Source organism: Salmo trutta, chromosome 18 (genome assembly GCF_901001165.1).
Source record: "Salmo trutta chromosome 18, fSalTru1.1, whole genome shotgun sequence".
NCBI lineage: Eukaryota > Metazoa > Chordata > Actinopteri > Salmoniformes > Salmonidae > Salmo > Salmo trutta.
In genome coordinates, this window is record NC_042974.1 from 57,934,093 (window position 1) to 57,949,957 (window position 15,865).

At 43.0% G+C, this 15,865-nt stretch overlaps 1 protein-coding gene across 10 annotated transcripts; it reads right to left on the reverse strand.

Moving 5' to 3' along the window:
* Positions 1-945: 945 nt before the first annotated feature.
* Positions 946-15,266, reverse strand: LOC115153592 (BTB/POZ domain-containing protein KCTD5). Of its 10 annotated transcripts, XM_029699199.1 has the most exons (7): positions 14,706-15,266; positions 6,432-6,540; positions 5,650-5,741; positions 4,812-4,958; positions 4,072-4,197; positions 3,132-3,252; positions 946-1,083 (listed from the first exon to the last, which is right to left on the reverse strand). In XM_029699199.1, exons 1-6 carry the CDS (start codon positions 15,054-15,056, stop codon positions 3,166-3,168), a joined length of 912 nt encoding a protein of 303 aa, XP_029555059.1. In that variant the 5' UTR covers positions 15,057-15,266; the 3' UTR covers positions 946-1,083; positions 3,132-3,165. The 10 variants fall into 10 exon arrangements, with proteins under 10 accessions (XP_029555059.1, XP_029555058.1, XP_029555062.1 ...); XM_029699198.1 differs by having other exon boundaries at positions 946-3,252; XM_029699202.1 differs by lacking the exon at positions 3,132-3,252 and having other exon boundaries at positions 14,706-15,264.
* Between the last annotated feature and the right edge of the window lie 599 nt (positions 15,267-15,865).

Genomic DNA, 15,865 nt, shown 5'->3' on the forward strand with positions numbered 1-15,865 from the left:
GTGCACACTGCCCACAAAATGAGGTGTAAACTGAGCTGCACTTCCTAACCTCCTGCCAAATGTATGACCATATTAGAGACACAAATTTCCCTCAGAATACACAGACCCACATAGAATTAGAAAACAAATACAATTTGATAAACTCCCATATCTATTGTGTGAAATACCAGTGTGCATTCACAGCAGCAAGATTTGTGACCTGTTGCCATAAGAAAAGAGCAACCAGTGAAAAACAAACATCATTGTGAATACAACCTATATTTATGTTTATTTATTTTCCCTTTTGTACTTGAACTATTTGCACAGCATTACAACACTGTATATAGACAATATGACATTTGAAATGTCTCTATTCTTTTGGAACTTTTGTGAGTGTAATGTTTACTGTTAACTTACTGTTCATGATCTATTTCACCTGCTTTGGCAATGTAAACATATGTTTCCTATGCCAATAAAGCCCCTTGAATTGAATTGAAATTGAATTGAGGAAGCGGGGGAGTGTGTGTGTGAGTAAGAGTGAAAGAGAGTGTGTGTGTTGCTGACTGTGGCCAGTTAGTTGATGTCCGTCTGTCTTTCTGTATGAGTCTCATTGAATGCCAGACGCACCACAGGCCCATGTCTCACTACTGTATCAAGCATCAGACCAGGCAGAACCAGTCTAAACAACAATAACAACTTACTTATGAATCATATTCCAGGTGTGAAATTCATACCCATTTTCATATTTGGATGAGGACATTGATTTGCAGTGCTTTTCAACCATTGTTTTTGGTCAAATCTATTTGACTAAGATTCATTAACCGCCGTGACTTAAGTGGTGATTAGAACGAAAATACATTTTAAAATGATATTTATACAAAATGCTTTTACTAACATATGTCTCTCACATTTTGAAAATGTTGGCGTGAGGGACATTTCTGCTTATGTTTCAATAATATTTGAAAATAATGTTTGAGCATTTATTGGTAGTTTTTTTTCCAAAGCAACAACAATACAACATATATAAACAAACACATAATGGAATGTCAAGCTAAAAAAATACATTTCTCTCTAGTACATCCGGGATCCGTGGATGTGAAAAAGCTGGAAGACAAGCAGAGAAAGGAGAAACCATCTTTAAAGACAGATTATCATGTTCATATAAACCATCACAATATTGAGAAACATTTCAAGCTGTGGATCAGCTTGGATTGGACGACGTGGGAAACGATCACAGAAATGTCATGTTTGATGCTGATGGTGACCATGGTGACAGTAACAGTGTGTGTGTCCCCTTGTTGTGGATGGAAAACAACAACATACACTTGATTGATTCATTGGTGTTTGGATAAACATAAAATGCAGCAGCTCCACTTTGTGAAGTTTTCCCAAACTATGTCCCCTTTACACTTGTACAAGTAAAATGGTGTGTGTGTATGTGAACTGTAAAATACACTAATACCACTATTACACAAAAGGTCAGGGCTATTCCATGTCATTGGTAATGAGAGACCTTTAAGAGAGGGTTTGGATCAGTGGCAGCACAGCAGCGTCAGCTCATTATTAGTCTCGGATATCCCAGATCGAGGACATTGTTCATTTGAGAGGCATCTAGAACATTGTTCATGTGACTGACATCTAGAACATTGTTCATGTGAGAGGCATCTAGGGCATTGTTTATGTGAGAGGCATCTAGAACATTGTTCATGTGACTGGCATCTAGAACATTGTTCATGTGACTGGCATCTAGAACATTGTTTATGTGACTGGCATCTAGAACATTGTTCATGTGACTGGCATCTAGAAAATTGTTCATGTGACTGGCATCTAGAAAATTGTTCATGTGACTGGCATCTAGAACATTGTTCATGTGACTGGCATCTAGAACATTGTTCATGTGACTGGCATCTAGAACATTGTTCATGTGAGGCATCTAGAACATTGTTCATGTGAGGCATCTAGAACATTGTTTATGTGAGGCATCTAGAACATTGTTCATGTGAGGCATCTAGGACATTGTTCATGTGAGGCATCTAGGACATTGTTCATGTGAGGCATCTAGGACATTGTTCATGTGAGAGGCATCTAGGGCATTGTTCATGTGAGAGGCATCTAGGGCATTGTTCATGTGAGAGGCATCTAGGGCATTGTTCATGTGAGAGGCATCTAGAACATTGTTCATGTGACTGGCATCTAGAACATTGTTCATGTGAGGCATCTAGAACATTGTTCATGTGAGGCATCTAGAACATTGTTCATGTGAGGCATCTAGAACATTGTTCATGTGAGGCATCTAGGACATTGTTCATGTGAGGCATCTAGGACATTGTTCATGTGAGGCATCTAGGACATTGTTCATGTGAGAGGCATCTAGGGCATTGTTCATGTGAGAGGCATCTAGGGCATTGTTCATGTGAGAGGCATCTAGGGCATTGTTCATGTGAGAGGCATCTAGAACATTGTTCATGTGAGAGGCATCTAGGGCATTGTTCATGTGAGAGGCATCTAGGGCATTGTTCATGTGAGAGGCATCTAGGGCATTGTTCATGTGAGAGGCATCTAGGGCATTGTTCATGTGAGAGGCATCTAGGGCATTGTTCATGTGAGAGGCATCTAGGGCATTGTTCATGTGAGAGGCATCTAGAACATTGTTCATGTGAGAGGCATCTAGGGCATTGTTCATGTGAGAGGCATCTAGGGCATTGTTCATGTGAGAGGCATCTAGAACATTGTTCATGTGAGAGGCATCTAGGGCATTGTTCATGTGAGAGGCAACCCATCTTCCTAGGGAGACTAGCTCATCATCAGAATAGCTGGGTTATGCTGCTGATCAAATCATGTCCCAGGCAGGACACAAAGGCCCCAGAGTAATATCAAGCACTCTGGCATCACAATTAGTATTTCAAACAAATAGAAGCCAACTTTTTTTGACGGGGAGAAAAAGTTCAAGGCCTGCTTTTTTCTCTACATATTGTCAAAATCTAAAAAAAAAATGGAATAAAAGTTACAGTCCATCCTTGGCCTTTGATTACTGTGTTGAGTTTGGGGTAAGGGAATGCCATGCTGTGAAATAGCCCTGCATCCCTTTTGATCACACGGTCTACTACTGCTACTAGCCACCACCAGCCAACAACACTAGCATGGATCCTCACCCATTCACGTTCTTGGAACATTGACACAAGACTGTCATTCCCTTATGCACTCATTCAGGGTGGTATTTCTCTCTCCTCCCTCCTCCTCCTCCTCCTCCTCCTCATCCTGCACCTCTGAAGCCTTCCCTCGAATAAAAATGTGGAGAATAAAAAATGACAAAAAATAATGAACAGATTGATGAGTATCATGGAGAGAGAGAGAACATATGGACGATAGAGTGAATGTGCTTGTGAATTACATTTGGGAGATGTGTGTGTGACATTTGGAGTGTTGCCTCCTGAGTAGCGCAGTGGTCGAAGGTTTTGCCACTAGAGATCCTGGTTCGAGTCCAGGCTCTGTCGCAGCCGGTCGCGACCGGGAGACCCATGGGATGGATGGTGCACAATTGGTCCAGCGTCGTCCGGGTTAGGGGAGGGTTTGGCCGGCAAGGATGTCCTTGTCCCATCGTGTGTTAGCGACTCCTGTGGTGGGCCGGGAGCAGTGCACGCTGACCAGGTCGCCAGGTGTACGGTGTTTCCTCCGACACATTGGTGCGGCTGGCTTCTGGGTTAAGCAGGCATTGTGTCAAGAAGCAGTGCGGCTTGGCTGGGTTGTGTTTCGGAGGATGCACGGCTCTCGACCTTCGCCTCGCCCGAGTCCGTACGGGAGTTTCCGCGATGAGACAAGACTGTAACTACCAATTGGATACCACAAAATTGGGGAGAAAATGGGTAAAAAAAAAAAAATTGGAGTGTTTGAGTGGAGAAGGATGAGACTAAGATCAAAGGATGCTGAGATCATCTTGGATGAGGAGAAATGTCACAAAGGGACAGATCCATATCCTGCTACTTCAGACCTTGGTGGAAGTGAATGGTGGTGATAGGTGAATGGTGTACAATGTAGGAGTATATCCATCTGACACATGTGTACCCGTGTATGTTTCCTGTGTGTCAGTGTCACCTTGGTCTTGTGGCTCTGTTCGGTGCCCAGGCCTGAGCCAGGTGTGTGTAGCTCCTTGGACACCACACACAGAAACTCTGCCTGGTCCTCTGTCCCATAGCTGTACGACGAACCAATGTTCACCATCTACCACACGCACACACAGAGAGAGAGGAGAGAGCGAGTGAGTCACACACACGGAGAGAGGAGAGCGCAAGAGAGAGAGAGAGGAGAGAGCGAGTGAGTCACACACACGGAGAGAGGAGAGAGAGCGCAAGAGAGAGAGAGAGATGGCCCCATATCACAGCAGGTAAGCCCATGGATGCTCATGCTGAGAGCAGGGACCGATGAGAAGGACAGCTTAGCAGCACTCCAACTACGGGCAGTGAGACTGAACTGTACACCCTGTCACAGTGACGGCAATGTTTAGCATTACAGCATCACTCAATACTTTTTACTAAACTGTCAATGTGCCAACATATGGTAGCTTCTATTGGAACTTCCTTAGCTCTGCATCCTTTTTGCATCTCCTTCCCCTTATGATCACTGGTCTGTGTTTGCAACACAACATGTCTGTTTAGATCAGTCTTCTTCTGAGGGGAAGGAAATGTGAAAAGGAGGCTGTCTTTGTGAGCAGATTAGGACTGGGCCTTGGTCTCTGATTGGTCTTCCGCTGAGGCTCTGATTGGCTAACAGAGAGCAGGAAAGGAGTTGATTGGTTGCGAGGGTGGTAGAGCAGAGGAGCAGCGAGTCCAACCCACAGTCCAGAGCAGTCCAGTGCGGGGCTTTCTGCAGGCGCGTACGCTAACCTGCTCAAACTGCCAGCCGTCCGACATGGTGGAAACCATCTGGGTCAGCTCCTCCTCCTGGCACTGCAACACCCGGTACACATGTTTAGGAGGCACCTGCTGATAGACGGAGAGAGAGAAGAGTGTGGAGAGAGAGATATGTAAACACTGCAGCACCCGGTACACATGTTTAGGAGGCACCTGCTGAGAGACGGAGAGAGAGAAGAGTGTGGAGAGAGAGATATGTAAACACTGCAGCACCCGGTACACATGTTTAGGAGGCACCTGCTGAGAGACGGAGAGAGAGAAGAGTGTGGAGAGAGAGATATGTAAACACTGCAGCACCCGGTACACATGTTTAGGAGGCACCTGCTGAGAGACGGAGAGAGTGAGTAAGACAGAGTAGTCAAAAGTTGGAGAAGGTGATAGGTGTTTGTAAGGAAATGTTTGTAAGGAAAGGAAAGAAAAGGCAGAGAAAAAGAGGATAGGGAGAGCGAGAGGGGTGGTGGGTGAAAAGGAGGGGGTAGAGGGAGGCAGTGTGTGTGTGTGTGTGTGTGTAGCGAAGGGGCAGTAAACTGTATAATACAGAGAGAGGAAGATGGAGAGATACATAACAGAAATACTAGAGAGGCGACATCATGTAGACAGGACAGAGGGGATGGGTGGAATATACTAGAAAATACAGAGGGAAACATGGCAGAACTTTCGGCACAAAGCACTGGGTGCGAGTCTGTTGTTTTAACCTGTAGCCATCTTGTATTTGTGTATAACTCGGCCGCTTATGTACAGTGTGCGTGTGTGTGTGTTTGACCTGTGTGACTTTACAGTCCCGCTCCAGGATCCGCTCCTTGATCAGTTTGATCAGAGGAGTGATGTTGTAGAACTCAGCCTCCTCCAACACACCTGGGAGAGAGAACACACACACACAGAGAGAGAAATCAGAACCATGGACAACCAAATCATACTTATCTTATGCTGATTGGACTAAATTGTTTTTGGTATCTTTTAGTTGTCACTGCCAGGTCGCAGTTGTAAATGAGAACTTGTTCTCCACTAGCCTACCTGGTTAAATAAAGGTGAAATAAAAAAAAGACAAAAAAACTGTCTTTGACTAAGCATAGGTTATTAGATGATGTTAAAATGTTTGCGACTTGGGTAACTCATGTAATTCTAAATCAATAGTTGTTTAGTGGTCCGAAAATGTGGGAAACATTAACTTGCTTGACCACGCTGTAGGTCATGTAACTGTTTGTTACATGCAATATGCTTTGTGGACATTGCCGGAAAGAGGTTGCTCTCCGGTTGTGATGAAACAAAGGTCTGGTTGAATTTATTCTACCACTGTGTCTTCTTATTGTCTCGGCCTTAGACCTATATATCACGGTGTCAAGATATATGAACTAACAGGTTATAGAGAAAGCAACTCAATTATCACAACACATAGGTTGAAGTATGGCTTTTTTTCTAGCTTCCCCAGTGTTTTTACCCACGCACCACTGCTGCATGCTTATTGCTAGTCTTACAATGCATTAAAAATGGCATCATAACACATTATGTAGTACATGTCAAAAAATACCAAACGTAATCCAGTACCTTCTTCAGCCAACTCCTTGTTGTAGACCAGTTTTCCGTGTCGCAGGTAGTTGAGGATGGGGCCAAAGTAGGTGGGGTCTCTGTCTATCACATAGGCCCCTGTCTCATCCTGAAGTAGAGGAGAGAACCATAGGAATTACTAGTATGAATAGGAGATCAATATTAAGTGCTATTCTATTGCGCTATTCTAGTCTATTGGGTTTTGGTCAATATGTAGGATTGAAACCCCCTTGCGATTACCTGTTACTACTAACAGCAAAAGTCCTCTTTTGTTGAGAAGGACGATAATTAGTGATTGAGTCTCTCTTACAGCCTAGGGATGGGGGGGGGTAGAGAGAGATAGGGGCTAAGAATGAAGAAAGAGTAGCATGGAGAGAAGGGAGAGAAGGGAGAGAGAGAAGAGAGCGAGTTGGAGAGAGAGCCTGTTACATTCACATGGCTTGGCCCTTTCTTGGCTGACGGCTTGCCAGTGCCTTTACAGCATCTCCATAGAGCGCTCCCTTCCTGCCGATTACTCAACCAGCCCCAGGCACCCATCCACAAACACAGAGACACTAGAAAGAAAGAGGGAGGAAGAGAGAGATGAGAGAGAGGCCAAGGAGTTCAAAAAGAGGAGAATGCGAGAGAGGGATTGAGGAACAGGAACAGAGTGGAGCGAGGTAGCAGAAGAGCAGAAAGTGAGAAGTAAACTATATATACAAAAGTCTGTGAATGCCCCTTCAAATTAATGGATTCGGCTATTTCAGCCACACATGTTGATGACAGGTGAATAAAACTGAGCATACAGCCATGCAATCTCCATAGACAAACATTGGCAGTAGAATGGCCTTACTAAAGAGCTCAGTGACTTTCAACGTGGCACCGTCATAGGATGCCACCTTTCCAACAAGTCAGTTAGTCAAATTTCTGCCCTGCTAGAGCTGCCCCGGTCAACTGTAAGTCCTGTTATTGTGAAGCGGAAACATCTAGGAGCAACGACGTCTTAGCCCCGAAGTGGTAGGCCACACAAGCTCACAGAATGGGACTGCCGAGTGCTGAAGCGCATAAAAATCGTCTGTCCTCGGTTGCAACACTCACCACCGAGTTCCAAACTGCCTCTAGAAGCAACGTCAGCGCAATAACTTTTAGTCTGGAGCTGCACGAAATAGGTTTCCATGGCTGAGCACACAAGCCTAAGATCACCATGCCGCAATGCCAAGCTGGAGGGGTGTAAAGCTTGCCGCCATTGGACTCTGGAGCAGTGGAAACGCGTTCTCTGGAGTGATTAATCACGCATCTGGCAGTCCGACGGACAAATCTGAGTTTGTCGGATGCCAGGAGAACGCTACCTGCCCTAATGCATAGTGCAAACTGTAAAGTTTGGTGGAGGAGGAATAATGGTCTGGGGCTGTTTTTCATGGTTCAAGCTAGACCCCTTAGTTACAGTGAAGGGAAATCTTAACGCTACAGCATACAATGGCATTCTAGACGAGTCTGTACTTCTATCTTTGTAGCAATAGATTGGGGAAGGCCCTTTCCTCATTCCTTAAAGAATGAGAGCCTGCAGATCAGAATGAGAGAGAGGGCGCAAGAGCGAGATGGCCCGGAAGGATGGAGGGTAAGTGAGGCACTCAGCTGAATGAAGATGAGTCTTGGGAGCCAGGCAGAGAAAAGGAGAATGGACTGTTGACGAGAGCTGGCAGACACTGGAGAAAGGAGGAGGAAGAGGGAGATAAAGGGGAGATAGACAAGGGCAGGGGTAGAGGTATAGGTGCTGGGGAAAAGGGGGCTGGACAGGGGCAGGAAGAGACAACCCAGAGCAACTGCAGGACAGACAGACACCTCATTGGACATGACAGTATGTCTTTTTTATATTATTTTTAAAATGTAATCTTTATTTAACTAGGCAAGTCAGTAAAGAACAAATTCTTATTTACAATGACGGCCTACCCCGGCCAAGCCTGGACGACGCTGGGACAATTGTGCGCCGCTCTATGGGACTCCCAATCACGGCCGGATTTGATGCAGCCTGGATTCGAACCAGGGACTGCAGTGACACCTCCTGAGATGCAGTGCCTTAGACCGGTGTTCTCATGTATGATGACAACACCAGAATATCTCAGTACCATTGCCATAAATGAAACATGAACGCACATGCACACAGCGAGGGTGAAGATTAAAAATGATCTACTCTCTCTCTCTGTATTTCCTGTCCTGTTCGTTCAGCCACACCGCCACCGGTCGGCCCATTAAACAGCCGTCACGGAAAAGTCAACCCTCACCTGGTGTGTTAATGGTTTACCCGGCGTTTTCCCAAGGAACTACACAGTTTGCCTAGCCTAGTTCCAGGTCCCTATGGGGGCCTCACTGGGTCCCACAGGAAAAACCTGTTAGGAAAACAGGGGTGTTGTTTGTCTCAACACAGAGACAGACACACATACAATCATTTGACTTATTCTAAGGAGAAAACAATAACTGAAACCAGAATGAGAGATGAGAGAAGAAGGAGAGGAGGAGTGAGACTCATGGACAGTAGTGCACTAATCAAATCAAGCTTTATTTATATAGCTTGCACTTCACAGGAAAAATAGAAATAAACAGAAACATTTACTACACAACAAACATAAGAGGATAAAAAAAGAAAAGTAGAACAATACAAACTGAAAGACTAAAAAGCACCCTAAGGAAAAGCAAAGATAAAAAGGTGTGTTTTAAGATCACAGTTTGGGCCCCCCTCAGGTCTCTGGCAGGCTATTCCAGAGGCTGGGGGCATAATAACTAAAGGCTGCCTCTCCATGCCTCTGGGTCCTAGGCTTTGGGATAGTTAAAAGGCCAGTTCCAGAGGACCTGAGGGACCTACTGGGTACATAACTCAAAAGCATGTTTGACATGTATTGGGGTGCACAATCAAGGATTGATTTAAAAACCAATAGAAGAATCTTAAAATGAATTCTAAAACTCACAGGCAGCCAGTGCAGAGACTTTAAAACCAGTGTAATGTGTGCTCTCCATCCAGTGGCGGTTCTAGACCATTTCAACTGGGGGGGGGGCAAGCTGGGGCCAGTTGTACTGTTAGAGGGGCCAGTTACATTAATAACGGATGTGAAAAAAAGAACGATAGCAAAAATTTGTTATGTAAAAATTATTTCACACTCCACATTTAGGGGGGCCACAAGGGGGTCCACAATTGTTGTTACAGGGGCACTGGGCCCCCCTGCCCCAGAACCACTAGTGTCTCCGTCTGGTCTTGGTCAGTACCCGTGCTGCAGCATTCTGTACGTTTTGCAGTTGACCAATGGCTTTCTTGGGTAGACCAGACAGGAGAGCATTACAGTAGTCAAACCTGCTTGTAATAAAAGCATGGATGAGCTTATTTGTATCAGCCTGAGATAGAAAAGGACACATCTTGGCAATGTTCCTCAGGTGGTAAAAAGCTATTTTGGTCAGAATCTAAAATAAGGGGTAACATACATAAACTTAAACGGACCCAAAATGGAACCTGGTGGAACGCCACATGTGATATCGATTTTCTCTGAGTTATGTTCACCAACGTTGACAAAAATACTCTTGACCAGTTAAATAGCTCCTAAACCAATTTAGAACTGGATCAGAGAGGCTAACCCACTTCTTCAGTCTGTCCAGAAGGACATCGTGGCCAAAAGTGTCAAATGCAGCGCATAAATCCAAGAGTACAAGGACAGAGAGCTGTTTGGTATCTGTGTTGGCTCTAAGATAATTTACCACTTTACCTAAGGCTGTCTCTGTGCTGTAGTGGGCATGACATCCAGATTGGAATTCTTTTAAAATACAGTTGGCACTTTAAAAAAATCATTTAGCTGTTTGAAAACCAATTTCCACAGAATTTTACTTAAGAATAGAAGGTTGGTGATTGTCCGAAAATTGCTAATAGCTGAAGAATCTAGATGACTCTTCTTCAGAAGGGGTTTCACCATAGCAGTTTTTACTGCAGTGGGGAAAGTGCCTATGAACAGGGAGTGATTAACTATAGCTTGCACTGTTTTGAAGAAGGTGGTGGGGATAGGATCGAGAAGGCAGGTAGAAGGCTTAAGTTGTGATATCAGCATGTCTGTGTCAACCAGGGAAAATAAATCCATAGTGCCTTTGCGTGGTAGACTAGGGCACATATCAAACGTCTCATCAGGTCTTGCTTGACTCATATCCAGCCTAATGTCTGAAATGAACTAACCACATCTAGATGTGGAGGAGAGCAGGGTAGGATTGATCAGGCCATCAAAAGAAGAGCACTCAAATTGATCTGATTATTAGTGATCAAGTTAGAAAAATAAAAAGGTCACACACAAAGACGATGCGCCTCATCTATTCATTGTGGCCACAGGTGCAGGAGCAAGTCAACTGACAGTACAACACTGGGTTATGCATGTGGCCAAGGGACGAGACCATCTGTAATCATAGGCTACAAACAGACGGAAAGACAGACAGTCACTCTAAAATGAATCATATTATATAGCCCTACTGCATTAGTGATGTACGGTATTTCATGAACAGATCAGTCACATGTTGACAACCTACAGTCCATTCAGAAAGTATTCATACGTTTTGACTTATTCCACATTCTGTTATGTTACAGCTGGAATTCAAAATAAATTTAAAAATGTTTTTTTTTACAAATCTCACCCATCTACACACAATACCCCACAATGACAAAGTAAAAACATGTTTTTAGAAAGGTTTGCAAATTTATTGAAAATTAAATACAGAAATCTCATTTACATAAGTATTCACACCCGAGTCAATACATGTTAGAGTCAACTTTGGCTGCTACTACAGCTGCGAGTCTTTCTGGGTAAATCTCTAAGAGTTTTGCACACCTGGATTGTACAATATTTGCAATATGAGCTCTGTCAAGTTGGTTGTTGATCATTGCTAGACAGCCATTTTCAAGTCTTGCCATAGTCAATAGTCAATACGACTTAAGTCGAAACCGTAGCTATGCCACTCAGGAACATTCAATGACGTCTTGGTAAGCAACTCCAGTGTATATTTGGCCTTGTGTTTTGGGTTATTGTCCTGCTGAAAGGTGAATTTGTCTCGCAGTGTCTGTTGGAAAGCAGACTGAAATAAGGTTTTCCTCTAGGATTTTGCCTGTGCTTAGTTCTATTGTTTTTCTTTTTATCATAAAAAAATCCCTAGTCCTTGCCGATGACAAGCATTCCCATAACATGATGCAGCCACCGCTATGCATGAAAATTTGAAGAGTGGTACTCAGTGATGTGTTATGTTGGATTTGCCCCAAACATAACACTTTGTATTCAGGACATAAAGTTAATTTCTTTGCCACATTTTTTGCAGTTTTACTTTAGTGCCTTATTGCAAACAGGATGCATGTTTTGGAATATTTGTATTCTATACAGGTTTGCTTCTTTTGTCATTGAGGTTAGTATTGTGGAGTAGAGGTCGACCGATTAATCGGAATGGCCGATTAATTAGGGCCGATTTCAAGTTTTCATAACAATAGGTAATCGGTATTTTTGGACACCGATTTGCCCCAATTTTTTTATTTTTCTACACCTTTATTTAAGTAGGCAAGTCAGTTAAGAACACATTCTTATTTTCAATGACGGCCAAGGAACAGTGGGTTAACTGCCTTGTTTAGGGGCAGAACGACAGATTTTTACCTTGTCAGCTTGGGGATTCGTTTTTGCAACCTTCCGGTTACTAGTCCAATGCTCTAACCACCTGCCTTACATTGCACTCCACGAGGAGCCTGCGTGGCAGGCTGTCTACCTGTTACGCGAGGGCAGCAAGAAGCCAAGGTAAGTTGCTACTAGCATTAAACTTATCTTATAAAAAACAATCAATCTTAACATAATCACTAATTAACTACACATGGTTGATGATATTACTAGTTTATCTAGCATGTCCTGCGTTGCATATAATCGATGCGGTGCCTGTTAATTTCTCATTGAATCACAGCCTACTTCGACAAACGGGTGATGATTTAACAAGCGCATTTGCGAAATAAGCACTGTCGTTGCACCAATGTACCTAACCAATGTACTGTCGTTGCACCAATGTACCTAACCATGAACATCGATGCCTTTCTTTAAAATCAATACAAAAGTATATATTTTTAAACCTGCATATTTAGTTAATATTGCCCGCTAACATGAATTTCTTATAACTTAGGGAAATTGTGTCACTTCTCTTGCGTTCCATGCAAGCAGTCAGGTTATATGCAGCAGTTTGGGCCGCCTGGCTCATTGCGAACTGTGTGAAGTCCATTTATTCCTAACAAAGGCCGTAATTAATTATGACATAACATTGAAGGTTGTACAATGTAACAGCAATATTTAGACTTATGGATGCCACCCGTTAGATAAAATACGGAACGGTTCCGTATTTCACTGAAAGAAAAAAACTTTTGTTTTCGAAATGATAGTTTCCGGATTTGACCATTTTAATGACCAAAGGCTCGTATTTCTGTGTGTTATTATGTTATAATTAAGTCTATGATTTGGTAGAGCAGTCTGACTGAGCGATGGTAGGCACCAGCAGGCTCGTAAGCATTCATTCAAACAGCACTTACGTGCGTTTGCCAGCAGCTCTTCGCTGTGCTTCAAGCATTGCGCTGTTTATGACTTCAAGCCTATCAACTCCCAAGATTTGGCTGGTGTAACCGATGTGAAATGGCTAGCTAGTTAGCGGGGTGCGCGCTAATAGCGTTTCAAAGGTCACTCGCTCTGAGACTTGGAGTAGTTGTTCCCCTTGCTCTGCGTGGGTAATGCCGCTTCGAGGGTGGCTGTTGTCGATGTGTTCCTGGTTCGAGCCCAGGTAGGAGCGAGGAGAGGGACGGAAGCTATACTGTTACACTGGCAATACTAAAGTGCCTATACGAACATCCAATAGTCAAAGGTATATGAAATACAAATCGTATAGAGAGAAATAGTCCTATAATAACTACAACCTAAAACTTCTTACCTGGGAATATTGAAGACTCATGTTAAAAGGAACCACCAGCTTCCATATGTTATCATGTTCTAAGCAAGGAACTTAAATGTTAGCTTTTTTACATGGCACATATTGCACTTTTACTTTCTTCTCCAACACTTTGTTTTTGCATTATTTAAACCAAATTGAACGTGTTTCATTATTTATTTGAGGCTAAATTGATTTTATTGATGTATTCTATTAAGTTAAAATAAGTGTTCATTCAGTATTATTGTCATTATTACAAATAAAATATATATATATATATATTTTAAAACGGCCGATTAATCGGCATCAGTTTTTTTTGGCCCTCCAATAATCGGTATCGGCGTAGAAAAATCATAAAAATCGGTCGACCTCTATTGTGGAGTAACTACAATGTTGTTGATCTATCCCCTAGTTTTCTCCTATCAGCCATTAAACTCTAACTGTTTTAAAGTCATCATTGGCCTCATGGTGAAATCCCGAGCAGTTGCATGTTTGTAGTGACTGGGTGTGTTAATACGCCATCCAAAGTGTAATTAACAACTTCACCATGCGGTTGCAAGATCGAATCCCCGAGCTGACAAGGTACAAATCTGTCATTCTGCCCCTGAACAAGGTGGTTAACCCACTGTTCCTAGGCCGTCATTGAAAATAAGAATGTGTTCTTAACTGACTTTCCTAGTTAAATAAAGGTAAAATAAATAAAAAGGTGCCCTTCATAACGAGGTGTTGGAAAACCTCCCTGGTCTTTGTGGTTGAATCTGTGTTTGAAATTCACTGAGGGACCTACAGATAATTGTTGTGTGGGGTACAGAGATGAGGTATTCAAAATAATGTTAAGCTCTACTGCACACAAAGTGAGTCCATGTATTATGTGACTTGTTAAGCACATTTTTACTAAAGACATTTCAGCTTTTCATTTAATTAATTTGTAAACATTTCTAAAAACATAATTCCACTTTGACATTATGGGGTATTCTGTACAGGCCAGTGACACAAAATCTCAATTCAATGTAATTTGAATTTAGGCTGTAACATAACAAAATGTGGAAAAAGTCAAGAGGTGTGAATACTTTCTGAAGGCACTGTATACCTGTAGATTTTGTTTATACTACGCCACCACCCCTCTAGTCTCGAAAATCCGACCCTAGATAACAGTTGTTCGAGCATAGACACGCTACACAGGCCTGAATGAGGCAGCACTTGCACATCCACCTGACCCACTTGTCACTGCAGTACCAGAGCCACTCTGGTACCATTCACTCATTCGTCTTTCCTTATCAGATTCGGATGTCATCTTGATCAAAGCGAAGACAAGCGCTTGATCAATTCTCTTCTTACCGTGTCCGAATGCAAGTCCTGTTGTTGACAGAGCCGATAGAGAAAGGAAGTCTGTTCTTTGAGTAGGGTATGCCGCGTTGTGAGGAATACTGTACCGCCGACGTTCAAACGGACCCATTTCCCGTTATTTCCCACTGTTGGATTGACTCCACAACCCTTCCCGATGCTGTGCGTTTCAGTTCCACTTGATTCGGTAGCGCTCGAGGTGGTCGTATTCTCGGTTACCTCGCTGTCTTTATTGTTATTGTTGTTGTTATTATTATTATTGTTATTGTAGCCCTGAGGTGTCGGTAACGAGCGGACTGCTAATACAGCCTGCGGCACCGATTTCCTTTTTTCCTCCGTTGCCATTAGGAAAAAGAGCAATGGATGCAATAGCGTGCGTACCCACCGCCGTTAAGGTTCCTCTCTTTCTGAGAAACGGTGTACCTCGTTGTCTCGAGCTCCGCCCAACGATTTATATATATACACACAGATTGCTAACAGAGGACGCTGTTTTGAAGCCAAGGCACCTTCATTGTTGTACTCCTTCACAGAGTCCCACAGTGGAGGTGGTGTCATAATACCCATAACACCTATCGATCAAACAGGGAAATGGTTCCAATCGTTTTTCCACCGTTCATTTTTCCCCATAGGGGATTTTAGAAACACTCAAAACAAGGGATGAGTTTCGTGTAGGCTTACCCTGGCGTGACGTTTCGATAACGATGTAAATCTCTCTGACAAGGTGACTTTTATCAATATATTTGGCTCTATTTACTCAGATTCAAAATGATAATTAGTATCAAAGTAAGACATCATGCAAAACTACAAATCCCTGCAAGCTCCTGCACATCATCTCAAGCTGACACCTTTGCTAACAGGTATCGTGTCAATTTAAAACTTGCACAAGACAGTTCACAGAATTGTCCATTTAAATAAATGTAGACAATTTATTAATTACTGAATTTAGCTAACATTAGATAGTTAATCCAGAGATTCTTACCTTTGCCTCAATTCGGCAGTCTCGTCCAGATCATCATGTCATTTGTAGTTCTTTATCATAGCTACATTAGTAGCTAATTAGCATTTCATTTTTGGGGGGTAAATACAGGCGAATATATTGATAAAAGTCACCTTGCCCTAGAGAGATTTACATGGCTATCAAAACGTCACACCAG

What these genes read in the sequence shown, in the direction of transcription:
- LOC115153592 (XM_029699194.1), bottom strand. Translation starts at nt 15,056, where the DNA reads ATGGCAACGGAGGAAAAAAGGAAATCGGTGCCGCAGGCTGTATTAGCA. An exon ending in CAAGGAGTTGGCTGAAGAAG is followed by an intron (nt 5,742 to 6,431) that starts GTACTGGATTAC and finishes TCTCTCTCCCAG; the next exon opens with GTGTGTTGGAGGAGGCTGAG. An exon ending in GGGACTGTAAAGTCACACAG is followed by an intron (nt 4,959 to 5,649) that starts GTCAAACACACA and finishes TCCGTCTATCAG; the next exon opens with CAGGTGCCTCCTAAACATGT.